Here is a 15,011-nt window from a genome sequence, read left to right as displayed (position 1 = left end):
CTTTCTGTAACCACTAGAGGTCGGTAAAACACCAGAAAGAAGACACGCGTTACATCTGAAAACGGGAAACGTGTTGGTTCATGCCTAAGATCATCAGTTAACTGAGGGTATAAAACTCAGGAAAAATATAAACAAGCAGAAGGTGGTCAGAAAGGAGGCAATTACCAAACCAGTAACATGCTGCTGGAGCTGTAAAGTAAGAAAACACCCTCAGCAGGGCGGAGTTTGTTGTCCCAACAGCAAAACTGCGTTGGCATTTTGAATTTGACTCCCCGATTTGAGCTACTATATAATAATAATAATGATAATAATAATAATAATAACAATAATAAAGTAATAGTAATAATAATAACAATAACAGTAATAATAATAGGCTGATATTTAATGCAAACCAAAAGCCTCTATCTGAACTGTATAAGCGAATTGAATAAAAAACTATCCACCTCTGGGAGATTCCTCCAGGTATTGAAAATAATAAACTGGAATGTATTTTTTAACATCTTAAACAAGATGGATCGTGCGTGTGGTGTATGTGTGTGGGCATGTTGGTGCTCTGATAGCGCTGAGAAGCCCATTCAGTGCTCCAGTATTTTTTTATAGACCACATTTAATTTCAGGGACCTTTAACCGCATAAATGAGCAAAGCCTAAACTCCATGTGAGTAATAATAATAATAATAATAATAATAATAATAATAATAATAATAAGTGGAATTATTCTGATTATATGTATTTGATTGGAAACTTTCCTTGAAACATGTATCAGCTTTACAAGCAGCGGCCAAAAAATTAAAATTAACAAAAACAAAAAAGGGCATAAAATGATGAAATAATCTCCAAACATTTGGACGTAGGCTGTCGGTAGGCAATACATCATTTTCTCATTTCGGGGATGCATCAGTTCACTTGTCAGCAGCCTGCGCGGACTCCAAGTGTGTATTATTTCTTTGTGAAGGCCCACTGTGCGCGGACATGGCTGTAGCTTCGTGCTGCTGCCGTCAGCCGCTGATCTGCATGCAGGGGTGACAGGTCGCACTCGCACAGGTACACTACTCTAATAAACAGCTCTCACCGACTAACACACAGCGACACATCAGTGTTACTGAACACTGACTGTTTCAGGTTCGTGTCCCGCACACTAGATAAAAAAAAAAAAAAAAAAGCAGAAACACCTCTAAATCTGAGCTTAAGCGCGTCTGCGTCTCCAACAAACCATTCTGCACAAATGTAAGCGTGTCAGTGTAGAACTCATAATAATGCTGATCCTAGAATCGGGACAAATGGAAACAAGCAGCAACGAAAAAAAAAGAATTTTCTACAAATGTCCAGTCACAAATAAATAAATAAACAAAAAGAAAACAGGAAAATATAGAAAAATAAATTAAATCCGACTAATGGCGCAAATAAGCGGCTGCTGAAAAATTCCATTTATTCCATACCATTAGCATCCCAAAAAGAGAGTCAAACAGAGCTGATGTGCTGCCGCCACATTGTTTTTGCATATTTTAAAGTAATCACCTCTAGTAGTAACAGCACACACACACTTTAAAAATCTGCCTGAACCTGTCGTAGACACTAAATGCAAATAAGCAGGCTACCTTTTCTACTGGTTAGTTGAATGTGTTAAATGTCCTGGAGATATGTGCGCACGAGTGGATGCATGTGTCTGTGTGTCTACATGTGCGCGTGCGGGCATGTGTGCGTGCACGCGGGGGGCTCTTCTCTGAACGAATCCGTTCCGTGTTGCGCGTTCGAGTCCGCCTCTCCGCGCCCCTGCTTCCCATTGACGCACTTTTTAAGCGTCTTCCCCCTTCTCCACCTTAAGGCGAGCAGCAGCGGCAGCGACCAATCACCATGCCATTACAGCCTTCAGAGGAAGCTGTTTATGGGGCTGCAGCGCTAATTAGGCTCATGAACTAACAAATCTGCCTGCACGAAGCCGGCGAGGAAAACGATCACATCCATGGATTAGTCTGGGAGTAGCCGAGCACTTTTTATTTTTTGGCTTCTTCGACACTGCCCGCCGCCCTTTCCCAACTTGTTTACTGCGCAGAAACTTTCCCCCTTTTTTTCCTTGGGTGTGGAGTATTTTTCAAGCAAGAGCGCCTACGACAACTTTAACCTAAACTGGGGAATCTGGACTATCAGACCATGTTTCAACCTACACCCAAGAGGTGTTTTACTATAGAGTCTTTAGTGGCGAAGGATAATCCGATACCGGCGTCCCGCTCCGAGGAGCCCATCAGGCCAGCGGCTCTCAGCTATGCAAACTCCGGCCAGATGAACCCATTTCTGAACGGCTTTCACTCCGGCGGCAGGGGCGTCTACTCTAACCCGGACTTGGTTTTTGCCGAGGCGGTCTCTCATCCGCCAAACTCTACCGTTCCAGTGCATCCGGTGGCCCCGCCGCACGCTCTGGCCGCTCACCCGCTTTCATCCTCACACAGTCCGCACCCGCTTTTTGCCAGCCAGCAAAGAGACCCCTCAACTTTCTACCCCTGGTTATTACACAGATATAGGTACTTGGGTCACAGGTTTCAAGGTAAGTTGTCAAAGTATTCGACTTTGGATGAGTTTTACGCACGAACAACTACATTTTCTTTTTTGTTATTATTTCATTTTTGTTTAGTTTTTTTTTAGACTGTGTTAAGCTGAGAGCAAGGTGGTGTAAAAATATATAAATATATATTTGAAGCTGTAGCAGAACAGTTTTAAAGTGAAGCGTCCTTAAGTGCCAAAAGTAGTTTCTAAAGGTGTCGCAGCTGTAAAAAGAAATGACCTCGTAATGAATTTCTTCGATTTTGGAGAAAGAAAAATAATCTGTAGCAAAGAAATATTTATGGCTGGGCTTGTGAGGACGCCTGCAGCTTTGGAGTATGTGTTAACGTTTCTTTTTTTTAAGAATTGAAATTCTGACATGTTTGTACACCGGTAGTCTGCAGGTTATATATAGCGCATGGTCTATATCCAGAAACGCAATGAATGCATTTCGCTAGTCTGCGGTTTAAACCCGTTACAGCAGGTTTTTTGTTTTTAGTTTTTTTTAGTTTTGTTTTTTAAAGAAATAAATACATTTTTATTTGAGCTAAACGTGTAATTATATGATTATGCTGTTTCTAAATTTCTGAACCTGACATTAGACAAAATATGAGTAAATTGTAAATTTATTGTTTAAGTTGGTTTGGCCTGAGAACTTTTCTATTGTTGATTTCGGGTGCTGAATTTGTGGTATTTTTATGTGATTGTTATTATTAATAATATTATTACTGAATATTATTTTTATTTGTTTGATTTGGTTTGTTTTTCCTGCAAGTGACAGCACTATTTTTTATTTTTATTTTTTATTTTACTGGAATGTATTTTCAGTTTAATTTCTAAGCTGGTTTTGGGTGTTGTCGATTTACAGTTTGTTCACAAAAAGCTAATTTAATTAAGTCCAGGATTATACGTCTGCTTTATTTGTTTCCCTCTTCTCTTCACACGGAAAGACTGACAGATATTAAAAGAAGAAACCTTCAGTAATGATTAATTTAAACACACACACTTTCATAAATACGGCGTGTGGCTTTTTATTGACTGATGTCCAGCTTCTTTTTGGACTTTATTATCGTCCTCTTTTATAGTCCCTCAGGAGACTGCAGTCCTCTAGCTGCGCCCAGGCCTGTTGTTTCTTATGGAATAGTTAACCTATATATATTTGAATAAGTCACTGAGGATCCTCGCTTTCTGCTCGCTTCCAGGTAATGAAGCGAGTCCAGAGAGCTTCCTTTTGCACAACGCGCTGGCCAGAAAGCCCAAAAGAATCCGGACAGCGTTTTCACCTTCGCAACTCCTGCGGCTCGAACACGCGTTCGAGAAAAACCATTATGTGGTGGGAGCAGAAAGAAAGCAGCTCGCCCACAGCCTTAGCCTCACAGAAACTCAGGTAAGAAGCACAGGATTTTACTCGACATTCTGCCGTCTCTCTCTCCACTCACCTGCTCTCACTTTGTGTGTGTGTTTTTTGTTTCAGTGCTGCTTCTCAGCGCGTCGTGTCGTGTTTTTGGCTTTTAGGAAATCCCCACTTTCATTTTACAGTGATTCGAGAGATTATTATAGAAGCTGACTGTGTCGTGGTGCTTGTCCTGGAGGACGGTGTGTTACTTTTTATGTGTTTGTTTATTTTTATTTTTTTTAACGTGGTACCGTGCGTCATGGAGCCTTCAATCAGGCCTGTAAAACGTGTGCGTATTTACGCGCGGCACTAAAGCGGGGTGTTATCGTTTGCTTATCATTTGCCAAACAATAACGCGAAATTATCAGGTGGCACACCGTTTCCACGTTGTCATTTGAAGACAGAGTCTTTCTGCTGGAGCCAGTCCACCGTCATTGTGTAGGCCTAACCTCATTCCAGGAGGGGGTTGAATTACTTTGTTTTGGGGTGGGGGGGAGAGAATGTTGCCTTTTCAAAATGGAGGGCAAATTAACCAGTTAACCATTTTATAGGGTAGGAGATACAAAGAGCGAGGCGGGTTCAGTGAATTCCCCCTGCCATATTTAAGATGCTGTTTGAGCCCATCAGCCTGCTGTCTTTTGTCCGCTGTGTCTCCTTTAGACGGCGGGGCCTTTTGGAGGAGCTGAAGGGAGAAATGAACCGTCACCTACTTCAATTAGCCCACTGAAGGCTTATTAAACGCACCTCGGTTGCCATTAAAGAGCTGAAAGGGCTGCACAGCGACAAAACAGGAACAGATAATTTATCGATTTAGATGTTGTTAATTCCCCCCACGGTACCGATTATTGACAAATCCACTTAGAGGAGCGTGTGGACATATATGTTAAACGTGCCTCAGAGACATTTATTTCTCTTGACATCCACATGCTGACATTTTTGTTTTAAAATAAAATCTAAAAAAATAAAATAAATTTCTGACCTACTTTGGGTATGGCGTCAAAGTTTCTGCGCGCATTAAAACAATAGTGAACCTTATTTAATAAAATATTCTATTTGTGTCACAGCTCCTTGTCTCATTTTCCTTTTTCCCTCCCTATAATTGTAAGGCGTGATGTGGAAAAGACTCTGTCCTGTTATATTGTTAATAGAATTGGGGGTTGACCTTTTTAAGGCGGAAGTCGCTCTTTTTTATGTGAGTTAATAAGAATAATTGGAGTAATTAACAATGACATGATTTTTAATGGCATGTATTCGTGCTGTACTGGAACTATAATAGATGTTTGTTTATCCTGGCGGCTGTTTCCTTAGGTGCAGGTCACATTTTGCCTGTTTTAAAAATTATTGCTATTTCTGCTGAACTCTCTGCTTCTTTTTAGCCATGCTATCCTATTCACGCTTGGTTTTACGCACTGGCCAATCGCGGTTTATCTCGTGATACTGATACGGGGTTTTTTCTCTCTCTCTCTCTGGTCCCCCCCCCTCCCTTCTCTATACAGGTAAAAGTGTGGTTTCAGAACCGACGGACGAAGTTCAAGAGACAGAAGTTGGAAGAGGAGGGCTCGGAGTCTCAGCAGAAGAAGAAAGGATCGCATCACATAAACCGGTGGAGACTGGCGACTAAACAATCGAGCCCGGAGGAAATTGATGTCACTTCGGACGATTAAAATAAAGACTATGCGCCTGAATGAAGGAGGACATGGATACAGGATGCCGTGTAGAGACAAGTGAGAGGGTACAAAGCCAATGTCACATTTCAGATCTCCGGAGATCGGCAGCTGAGGGTGAGACAAGCCCGACTGACACTGCTGTCACCACGCGGGTCTGTCAGTCCGAGTGACCCAGGGAAATGTGACCGACAGTGTCTCAGTCCACCTACCTGAACCCTTTCTCGCACCAACCACCACTACTACCCCCCTTCCCCCACCCTCCCCCACCTACAACCAACACCTAATTATATTTTCTCCAATTCACATTGGACGTTTGCACTTCAGAAGGCTTTTATTATTATTTTTTCCTCCTCTTATTTTTTTAAACAAACAAAAAAAAAATCGTTTCCACGTAAGATATACCAAAACACCAAACTGCTTTTTTTTTTGTAAAACTTGAAATGCATGGTCTAGTTTTTTTTCTTCTTTTTTCCTGGTAGCTGTTTTTAATTTGACGAGTTTTCGCAAACCAATGAAAAACAGAAACAATAACAAAAAAGAGGAATAATCAGTTTTGTTTCTAACTCTATTTTCAAACAGAGAGATGTCGTGCTTCTTCCTTTTTACAATGTGTGCAGTCTTTAATTAATGATTCTCGTGTAAAAGTGATTGTGAAAACATATGAAGTAGCGGTGATGCGTTATGGTGTTTATTTTTAATTTTTTTTAAGGAAAGAAAAGTGGAATTTCGATGAAAAAATGACATCTTTCTATAAAAAAATTAAAAAATAAGTGAATCAGACCACAGACAAAGTACTTAAAGGGAAGGTATCAGGACATTCCTTTAACCTAAAGCTTTACCAATGTGTCGCTGTGGCCCCCACACAGGCTTCTGTCAGGACTTGACCCTCCAGTGAAAGTTGCAACGAAGGACTAAAAAGCAAGAATTGACAAAGACAGGAGAGAGAGCAAAAATAAAAAAGCACTGAGCGTTATTCCATGTACAGAAATGCTAAAAAAAAAGTTAATGTTTCTGTTAAACCCGCTTTTACAGAATGTAAATACTTTTTGTGTTTGTGTTAAGTTTGCTACAATTTTAACACAAAGTATACTTCCAAGAAGTATGTAATTGTCAATATTTTGTCAATAAAGTTTTATCAATATGTCGCGCGCAGTAAAAGTATAGGCTTTTGATTACGCAAAGCAACCTTAAGGTTTTTTTTCTTTTTTTGGAAATGCGCAATCATTTAGCGCACAGCGAGGCGCGCTGATGTGGCGTTTATAGGATGATTTAAAAAACAAAGAGAGGAAAAATTCTGCAGCATGTAATTTGTTTTCCTCAGCCCTGCATTTGTTTCTCAGTCTGACATAGAAAGCATTTTTTTTTCCTCCAGGAGCTGCAGCGTCTGCTCCGCTCCGGCTACAAAGAGTCCCTACAAGCTTTTGTGAAAGTGCAAATCAGTTTGGGCAATTATCATGCGAGTAATATGAGGGGGGGAAAGGGGATGCATTGCCCAGTGGTCCACTTTAATCTCTTAATCCACGGATCCAAGGGGGGCTTGGTTGGACATAATTTAGTACAATCTGACTACCCCTCACGACGCGATAAGGGAAGGTTGCAATGTGCCGCAAAAAATGGGATCTTTGTTTAAAATCTTGTCTTTTAGGCTCCAATCGTGCTGCAAGCTGCTGCTTTGGACCGAGCGGAAACATTACAGGACTTCTTTTTTGGAGTCCGTGGGCGCATTAAAAAAGAGAAAGAGATGCAGGAAATGATTTCTCATTTAAACACAAACAAACCAAACAACAAAACCACGAAAGCAGAAAGAAATCTTAACAAATTGAAACTAGATTATGATGGTTTTTGTTTGTTTCCTCGCGAACAGCACAGCAAACCTAACTTCGGTGTTTCTCGCGGAGGTGCACGTGTTTGTTTAATTGTTTCATAAAGTAAAAAGTGGTGTTTTTGTGGTTTGGGTTAGGAAGGAGGGGGGGCATGGCATATAGGGAATTCTTAATCGGCCCATAGATTATAACAGCAATAAAAATCTATAGAGAATACCATTAGCTTTGGAGAAAAAACCCCTAAAAGCTTTATTACAAACCCAGCTTTGAAATAGGGGGGATTAGAGGACTGAAAGGGTCCCACAATAGTTAGAAGAAAAGGTTTCATGCTAATGAGGTTAATGCCCTTTGTATCTCCGGACTCCACAACTTCATTACTCCTATCTCGGGCAACACCGAGCGGCTCAGAGCTTCACAATCCACTCGAGCTTTTCCCTACCCTGCCTATAAAGAAGGATTTGATAGCAGTCCTGTTCAAACTAGATAATTATATCTTTTCAAGTTGGAATTAAGATAAAGAAAGTGCAGTGGAGGCGGTGAGCCTTGATCCGCCGCAAACAAATTTGGCGCACTCCCCCCCCCCCCCACCACCACCACACATACACCCCCTCCTCGTGTGCGCCTGCATGGACACACAGGAGACAGGACAGGCTTCTCATTAGAGCCTGGCACAATTTGATTAATTTAAATGCGTTTGATTTCAACCCCTCTCTCTTAAAAAAACTAGTGCATGGAAATAATTTTTGATCTTATTTTTGAAATTACGTTTTGTTTTTTTAAAGCTACAATATCCAAAAATCAGCTTCACCAAATTAAAAGCTTCCAGTGGGTGTATTGTATTTTAATCTGTTAAATAAAATTAGAAGAGACTCTTTATTTTGAAAGTACATATTACTACATAAAAAATGAAAATTAAAATAATAAAAAGCTGTAGGCGGAGGTGGAGTGGGGGATTATTTTCTGTAAAGCAGTCTCGGTAAAGACATCTTCCTAACAAAAGCGCGCATGCGGCTTCCGTAATATTTAGGTTTTTACGTCTGAGAAATTCAAGGCGCTCTTCTTTTCAGATCCTGGCATTTGTTAGAGGACGATCAGGTGCAATTTGAAACTAAGGTCACATGAATATAATTACTTTGGACAGAATTCAAACAGCGTGCGCGCGTTATGAGTTAAAGTGGGCCCTCACATATTAGATCCTTCTCTCAGACGCTCGTGCTGTGCGTTAAGGGCCAACTGTGGGGACCTTTGGTGACCCGCTTATCTAAACTGAAACTGCCCCTCTCGGTCCGAGGGCTAAACTCCCTCATAAATCATCACAAGTCCACGCGCAATTTGGTTCTTGCGTAAATTTTGGACATTTTGGAAACGAGCTCCCGCTGCATCAAACATTTAGCGCGCAACGTGAAATGATTATCCACCACTGAAAAGAGTAGTCGGTCCTATCAAGTGACCCCACTGACCCAAAACCTCTAATCTGCAATTAGTAGGTATAATTACGTCCGCTGACACCACTAATGTGAATAGTGGCCGAGGGAGGGAATAAGCGGAGGACAGGCTCGGTATTAGCGCGCAAAGTCAATAATTGATCGAGCTGGAATCTCTTAAGTCGGAAGAAGTGGCTTCTGAAAGGATGGATTTGGATAGTTTGTCAACACGTCGTCTGCCAGAGGAGTTTCATTTCGAAGAGCATCTCGTCGGGGGCAAAATGAATGTCTGTGAGGTAGCACCTGTAGGCCGACCCCGTTACAGACCCAACGTCAGGCCTAACTTGATCTGTCCTGTTTCACAAATTGCCTCTGAAATTGATCCTTGAAACGAGAGAATGAACCCCGCACAATTCCCCTGGCCTCGACATAAGGTGCAGCGATAAATATACAAGACTAATGAGCAATTACCATACAATCACTCTTCAAATAGCTTACATAATAATAAATTAAACATCCACGCCTCGGATTCAGTTTCTTTCTTTATTATTAATAACGAAGGAGTGGCGTTTGCAGCCACGATGTGCTCGGATGATTATGTTTTCCGAACCCAGCAATTTCCAATTTGCCATCGGGTACAGCCAGCGGTTATTGACTCGGACTAACTAGTCTACCGACTTTCAGGGGCATGAACACAGCTGGGCAGAAGTGGCGATCTTTGTGAATAACGCGTTCTTTATCCTTAAGTTATTTCCAGCTCAGATTTTGAACGAGGTGAGGCGTTTAAGTGCACGATTAAACACGCAGACACTCACGAAGCGCTCCTAAAGGCATCACAGCGGCCTGCTGCGTTTCCTGACATGACAATGAACTTGTTAGCGTTTGAAATCCTATACTGGAAAAAAAAATCAACATATTGTTTAAAAAAATAAGGAAAAAATGCCAAAGCTGTAAGATATAAATATGTTGACTGTTCTTTAAAAAGAAAAGAAAAGAAAAAGAAAGAAACAAAAAAACACTTGAGTTAATATATTCAAGGCAGGTCGACATCGTATACACACACACACACACACACACACACACACACACACACACACACTAAGAGCCTGGCACCAAAATGTGATTGTTAATAGATGAACAAAGCCAAGTGGCACATTACAAGCTGCTCTGACAGGCCCATGCAGAGTTTCACTCACTGGGTTTTGGTGCTCCATTGCCCATGTTCACCGAGGTCACCACACACACACGTGCGTCACATGACCTACAAGTGACAAATGGTCATTTCACTATGAAATATTCATTGCATTTCAGAAACAGTAAACTTTATTTTTTTTCCACCTGCACAATGGCCGCCCTCCCCCTCTGTCAGGCCTCAGTCCCATCATGCCTTGCGCCCTGCATTTGCAGACACCACCAGCATATCTGTGTGCTCTCCTCTGTAACCACACTGCACACGCACAGCTCAGTTTGGAAGGCCTCAGAAACTTTATTAGCTGTTTTTTCCCCCGTCTTCCTTAAACTCTTCTTATTATAATTGGCTGCAGCAGTAAACACCTATTTTTCCATGCATTAATATTCTTATGGCCAACTGCAATGCCAGAGATTCCTTATTTTCTCTAACGATATAGGGGCAATTTGGGCTGTAATTTGAGGCCGTTTCATTTGCATATAAGTGTTTCCCACATATCCACCACCAGCTCTGAAGAGAGCGATTGTCGACCCCTTGTCCTCTGAAGTTCCAACCTCCAAACATTTTATAGGTTGTATCTGCAAGCAGCATTCCCTTCAGCTCGCTAATGTGTAACACATGGCGGACTGTACACCTGATAAAATACCTCAGGGGCGCTGCAGTTTGGAAAATCCTCAATTCGCTCTCTAAATAAAACAAACAATGGCCTCACTAAATATATCACATGTGCCTGCTGAACTATTTTGTGTCTCTTGACCTGCAAGTCCCCTCCCACATCATCAGCACTGACACGGCTCTGTCTGTTTGCAGGACGCAGCTTGCAGGTACTTTTGAAAATACTGCCTGATTTTATGACCTCCTGCTTTTAGAATAAACAGGCTGTAGTGCTACGGCTTGCTGAAGCTCCATTGCTCTTGTGTGTGTGTGTGTGTGCGTGTCTATGTAAGCTGCTAGTTCTCCTGTCCGTGTTTTATGTCGCTCCATGTGAGGGTATGGTCACATGCAATTAAATTAGCTCACTTCTAAAAGTGGACTTTTGAGTCCACTTCCCCTCTGCTACTTCATCCCTGTGAAATCGCTGCAAATGTGGCTACAATTAGAGCTGAAGTGTAACATAGCTCCCAGAGCATGGGTTACAGAGCAGACAGGTGAAATTGTGGGCACCTGTTCTTCTGCCCCCTCAAAGCTTCGCTGTGTCTCCCCCTTTTGGTGACTGGGAGGGAGCAAAATCTGGCCCCCAAAAAACATGAAATATCAAGTTACTTTGGGCTGAGTCTGACAGCAGTGGAGTGTTTAGTGTCTGGGAAGTGAAGCAGCAATAAAATACTAGTGGTCTTTGCAGACAGGGGCTTGCATGCTCTTGGGTAGCGGATGGTGCATCGCTTTTCCTTATTCCTTTTCAACGCAGGAGTCAACTGAGCCCATGACACACATTTAAAATGTAACTTTAGATGTTTGGATTTTTCATTAAGTGGCTTTAAAATAGACTGTTGGCAAACAAGAGAAACATTAGCCTGAAGTAAAGCACATATCAGTAAATACTACTGGTACTGTAGCCTTACATAGTTTTGTTAACACTAAAAAGAAACGGCACAGTTTCAAAGTGGAACTGTAAACTATTGCATTGGACCACCCTATGGAATGGTGAAAAATTATTATTCTAATTTGTTTTATAGGCTGAGCTATAGTTGATCATAACACAAATAATTATAGATAACATTAATATAGAAGTACTTTTTGAGTGATAGAAGAAATACTTTTCGGTGGCGCTATTTTGATGTTTCCTTTACTAGATAATTAATTTGCTTGTGAAACAAGTGGGCAATGTATAAAAACTAGCAATAAATTGAGCTTTAAGCAACGATAACTTGCAAATTTGTTTTTTAATTTTGCAAACTATCCGTGAACATTTCGTTGATGGCACTGTAAAGCTGGAAATGATGTTTATAAATCTTTGTAGAAGTTAGTAAACACACAGCAGTGCTACTATAAACATTACTTACATGGCTATTCTAAAAGTCGAAGCTTATGTTCTTAATAATTGTATTAAATAACTTAAAACTAAGAAGGTAAGGTGGGCAGTGGCGTAAATTATAAGAATGTGAGCTTGGGGCGGGGGGTGGGGGTGGGGCTGCTTACTTATGCTAGCATCTTGGTATTTTTTGAAATATTATTGCTTAAACAGACACAAATTAGTCACTTCCTGTTTAAGAAAAAAAAAACAAAAAATATAGTAATTATATATATATATATATAGTGAGAATAATCTCACTGAGCACTGTGTATCTCTGTGATGCCAGTAGTTATGACAAATCTACAATATTTTGGTGCCCTGAGAATTAGAACAAGCTTAGCGATCAGTAATGAAAGCTTTACTACAATATTTCTCTTATCAGTTATGACACCATGCATTATACTATATATAATTTTAAAAAATGTTGAAGGGTCTTTCTTTTTTAATATCTAGAATTTTAGGTGTCCCATAAATAAAATTGGATTGAATAAAATTATTATTTTTTCTACATATGAATTAATTATATAACTATATTACTGCCTTAATAATGATTGGTAAACAGGAATAATTACCCTATGTTATTAGTAAATAATTAATCCTGTAATTGTTGAATTAACTATCTATTTACCATTTAACAACAAAGGTCATTATGAAGTGTTTTGACATTTCTGCTTGTGTGTGTGTTGATATATTTGGTGTGAGTTAAAAACAGAAGTGTGGCTCGAGACTGAAAATATTTACCAGCTCATTCAGTACATTTTCACGCTTTAGTTTGGAATATGGAGCTTTTACCCTCCTTTCCAAATTACCCTCAGTCAAAACTGGAGAATGACAAGCAACACTGACCAGACCACTTTATTCTAATTTACAACAGGCAGTTTTCATAACACACCAGAAGGGGTTTCTTGACACTCTGTAATTCATGGTAATTCATGACGTTTCAGCTGCTTCACGCGACGTCTTCATGAATGCTGATCCAACTCTTACGCCAGCTCTCATTAGCTTCTCATACAACACTGAAGTCATTTGTGGCATCAATGCGACGCCGTGCCAACTCTCTGGTCAGTTCTGTCATAATAGCCCACCTCCCCCTCTGCGCAACAGACACTTGAAGTCGGTTTAAACATGACTAATATTCACAAACAATATTTTCCGTGGAGGACTGTGTGTGCGTGTCTTGTATGAGCGAGTATGCATTTGCGGTTTGGTAGTGGGTGTCTCTGCGTTCTCTGCTCCATCGTGGAAAAATACCATCCGGCAAAACAGTCTGTGGCTTTGTCTCGAGAAATTGAATGTCCTCGGTCGTGGCTAAATACACATCGTTATGTTCAGCACAAACACCTAACAACAGAAGTGGTTTTGTCTCATGAGCCCGAGGGCTGCAACTTCAGCTGAGATTAAGCACACAAATATGGAAGTAATATACAGAAGATGAGGTTGGAAAAAGTACGAGAAGCTTCATGTTTGTTACGTCTTTCCTATGGCGGCAGATGTTCTCGAATTCCCTGCTGTAAAACCGTGCGGGCCATGTGTTCCAAATGTGTTACGGCAGGGGGAAAAAATACAGTGTGCTGAAGTGTCTGACATCTAAACACTGACATGTTTAAGCAACGCAGAAAGACAAGAAAAGGCTTTTAGTGCAGGTTTCAGTGTGACTGCTTGGAGAGCTGGAGCCTTGCTTGACAGGCGGTGTAAATGATTGGTGGCAGTAATTCAGTTTGTGACACCTATTATGGGCCAATGAACAACTTAGCACCTCCACAGAGAAACTGACCTAAATTACTCTTGCTGATCATTCACTCCCATTCACTCATAATGTTCTTCCTCTGCACAGCTTAGCTATTTATTGAAAGGAGAGGGATGCTGTCTAAACATCTCAAGTGGAGTTTGTGAGAGCCACCTTCTAATTAATAACAAGCATAACTCGGTTTACGTAAGCTTAAGGTGAAATAATTACCTCTCCACAGGCAGCAGCGCAGAGAGACTTTGAAGTCTGACCAGCGTTGGCTGGGAACTCTCCAACTTCGACGGTTGTGCAGCACTCCATTATGCATTAGCAGCAACCGAGAAGTGCTCTGTGCTTCACCTGACTCTAACTGGTGCTAACGCTCGCTGGCTAAAGCGCCTTCAACCATATAATTGCATGCAGTGTGAACATATGAGCTCTAAATGCATGTAACCCACAGAAATGAGGGGCGGGTTGACTGTGAAGCCACGCGATGTGCGCATCGGGCAGAATAAACAGGTGCAACGCCGAGTGTGGAATATATAAACGAGGCAATGGCAATCTATGTCTTTTCAAGTCCAATTACAACGAGAGCTAAAGCCACAGCACCTGGTGTTGTTGAAGCTTTTTGTCTCCCCCCCCCCCCCCCCCCATACAAGCACGCACGCACACACAGGCTGTTCTATGTGTTTATGAGTGAGGTATAATGGTAGCGGGGTGTGTAAGTGCTGCAGGTTATTTTGTATTTGGAGGTGAGGACATGGCAAATCAGACCACTTCACACATGAAAGGCAGGAGTAGCTTCATTTAATTCTCTGTGCCTCTCTTAGCCTGGATCTCGCTGTCCTTTTAGGGGGACTCCAGAGGCTAGTTAAAAGGTGTCTGATTCTCACCATGAATCTAATTAGATCTCTGACTGAGGTCTTAACATCTCCTTTGAAAAAAAAAAGAAGAAGAAGAAGAAGAAAAAAGAAATGCATGGAGGAATAAGGTGCTAAAGCACATAGCCCCTCGCCTCCACTGCACCTTGGCCTGAGCTGTCCCCCTGCTCCCTCCTTTTCAAGAGAAAAACAAAGTCCTGCAGGCTAATGAAGTTTGTAATTAAGGAGATTCTGTCGGGCTGAATGAGTAATTAGGACGTAGTTTCTCAGGGGTGTTAATGGTGGTCAGGCTCAGTGGAGCATAGGCTGCATGTATGGCCAAAGAGAGCACTCTTTCATACCTCACCAGCAAGC

General features: G+C 41.3%; 1 protein-coding gene across 1 annotated transcript; it reads left to right on the top strand.

The window, feature by feature from the left end:
- The first annotated feature begins 1,874 nt into the window (after nt 1-1,874).
- emx2 (empty spiracles homeobox 2) lies at nt 1,875-6,629 on the top strand. The gene is made up of 3 exons (XM_063491683.1): nt 1,875-2,541; nt 3,740-3,924; nt 5,430-6,629. Exons 1-3 carry the CDS (start codon nt 2,151-2,153, stop codon nt 5,595-5,597), a joined length of 744 nt encoding a protein of 247 aa, XP_063347753.1. The 5' UTR covers nt 1,875-2,150; the 3' UTR covers nt 5,598-6,629.
- Nucleotides 6,630-15,011: the final 8,382 nt, after the last annotated feature.

The sequence above is a fragment of the Pelmatolapia mariae genome, linkage group LG13 (genome assembly GCF_036321145.2).
Source record: "Pelmatolapia mariae isolate MD_Pm_ZW linkage group LG13, Pm_UMD_F_2, whole genome shotgun sequence".
Lineage (NCBI taxonomy): Eukaryota > Metazoa > Chordata > Actinopteri > Cichliformes > Cichlidae > Pelmatolapia > Pelmatolapia mariae.
The sequence above is the reverse complement of the archived record's forward strand: the minus strand, read 5'-3'. Positions and strand labels throughout refer to the sequence as shown.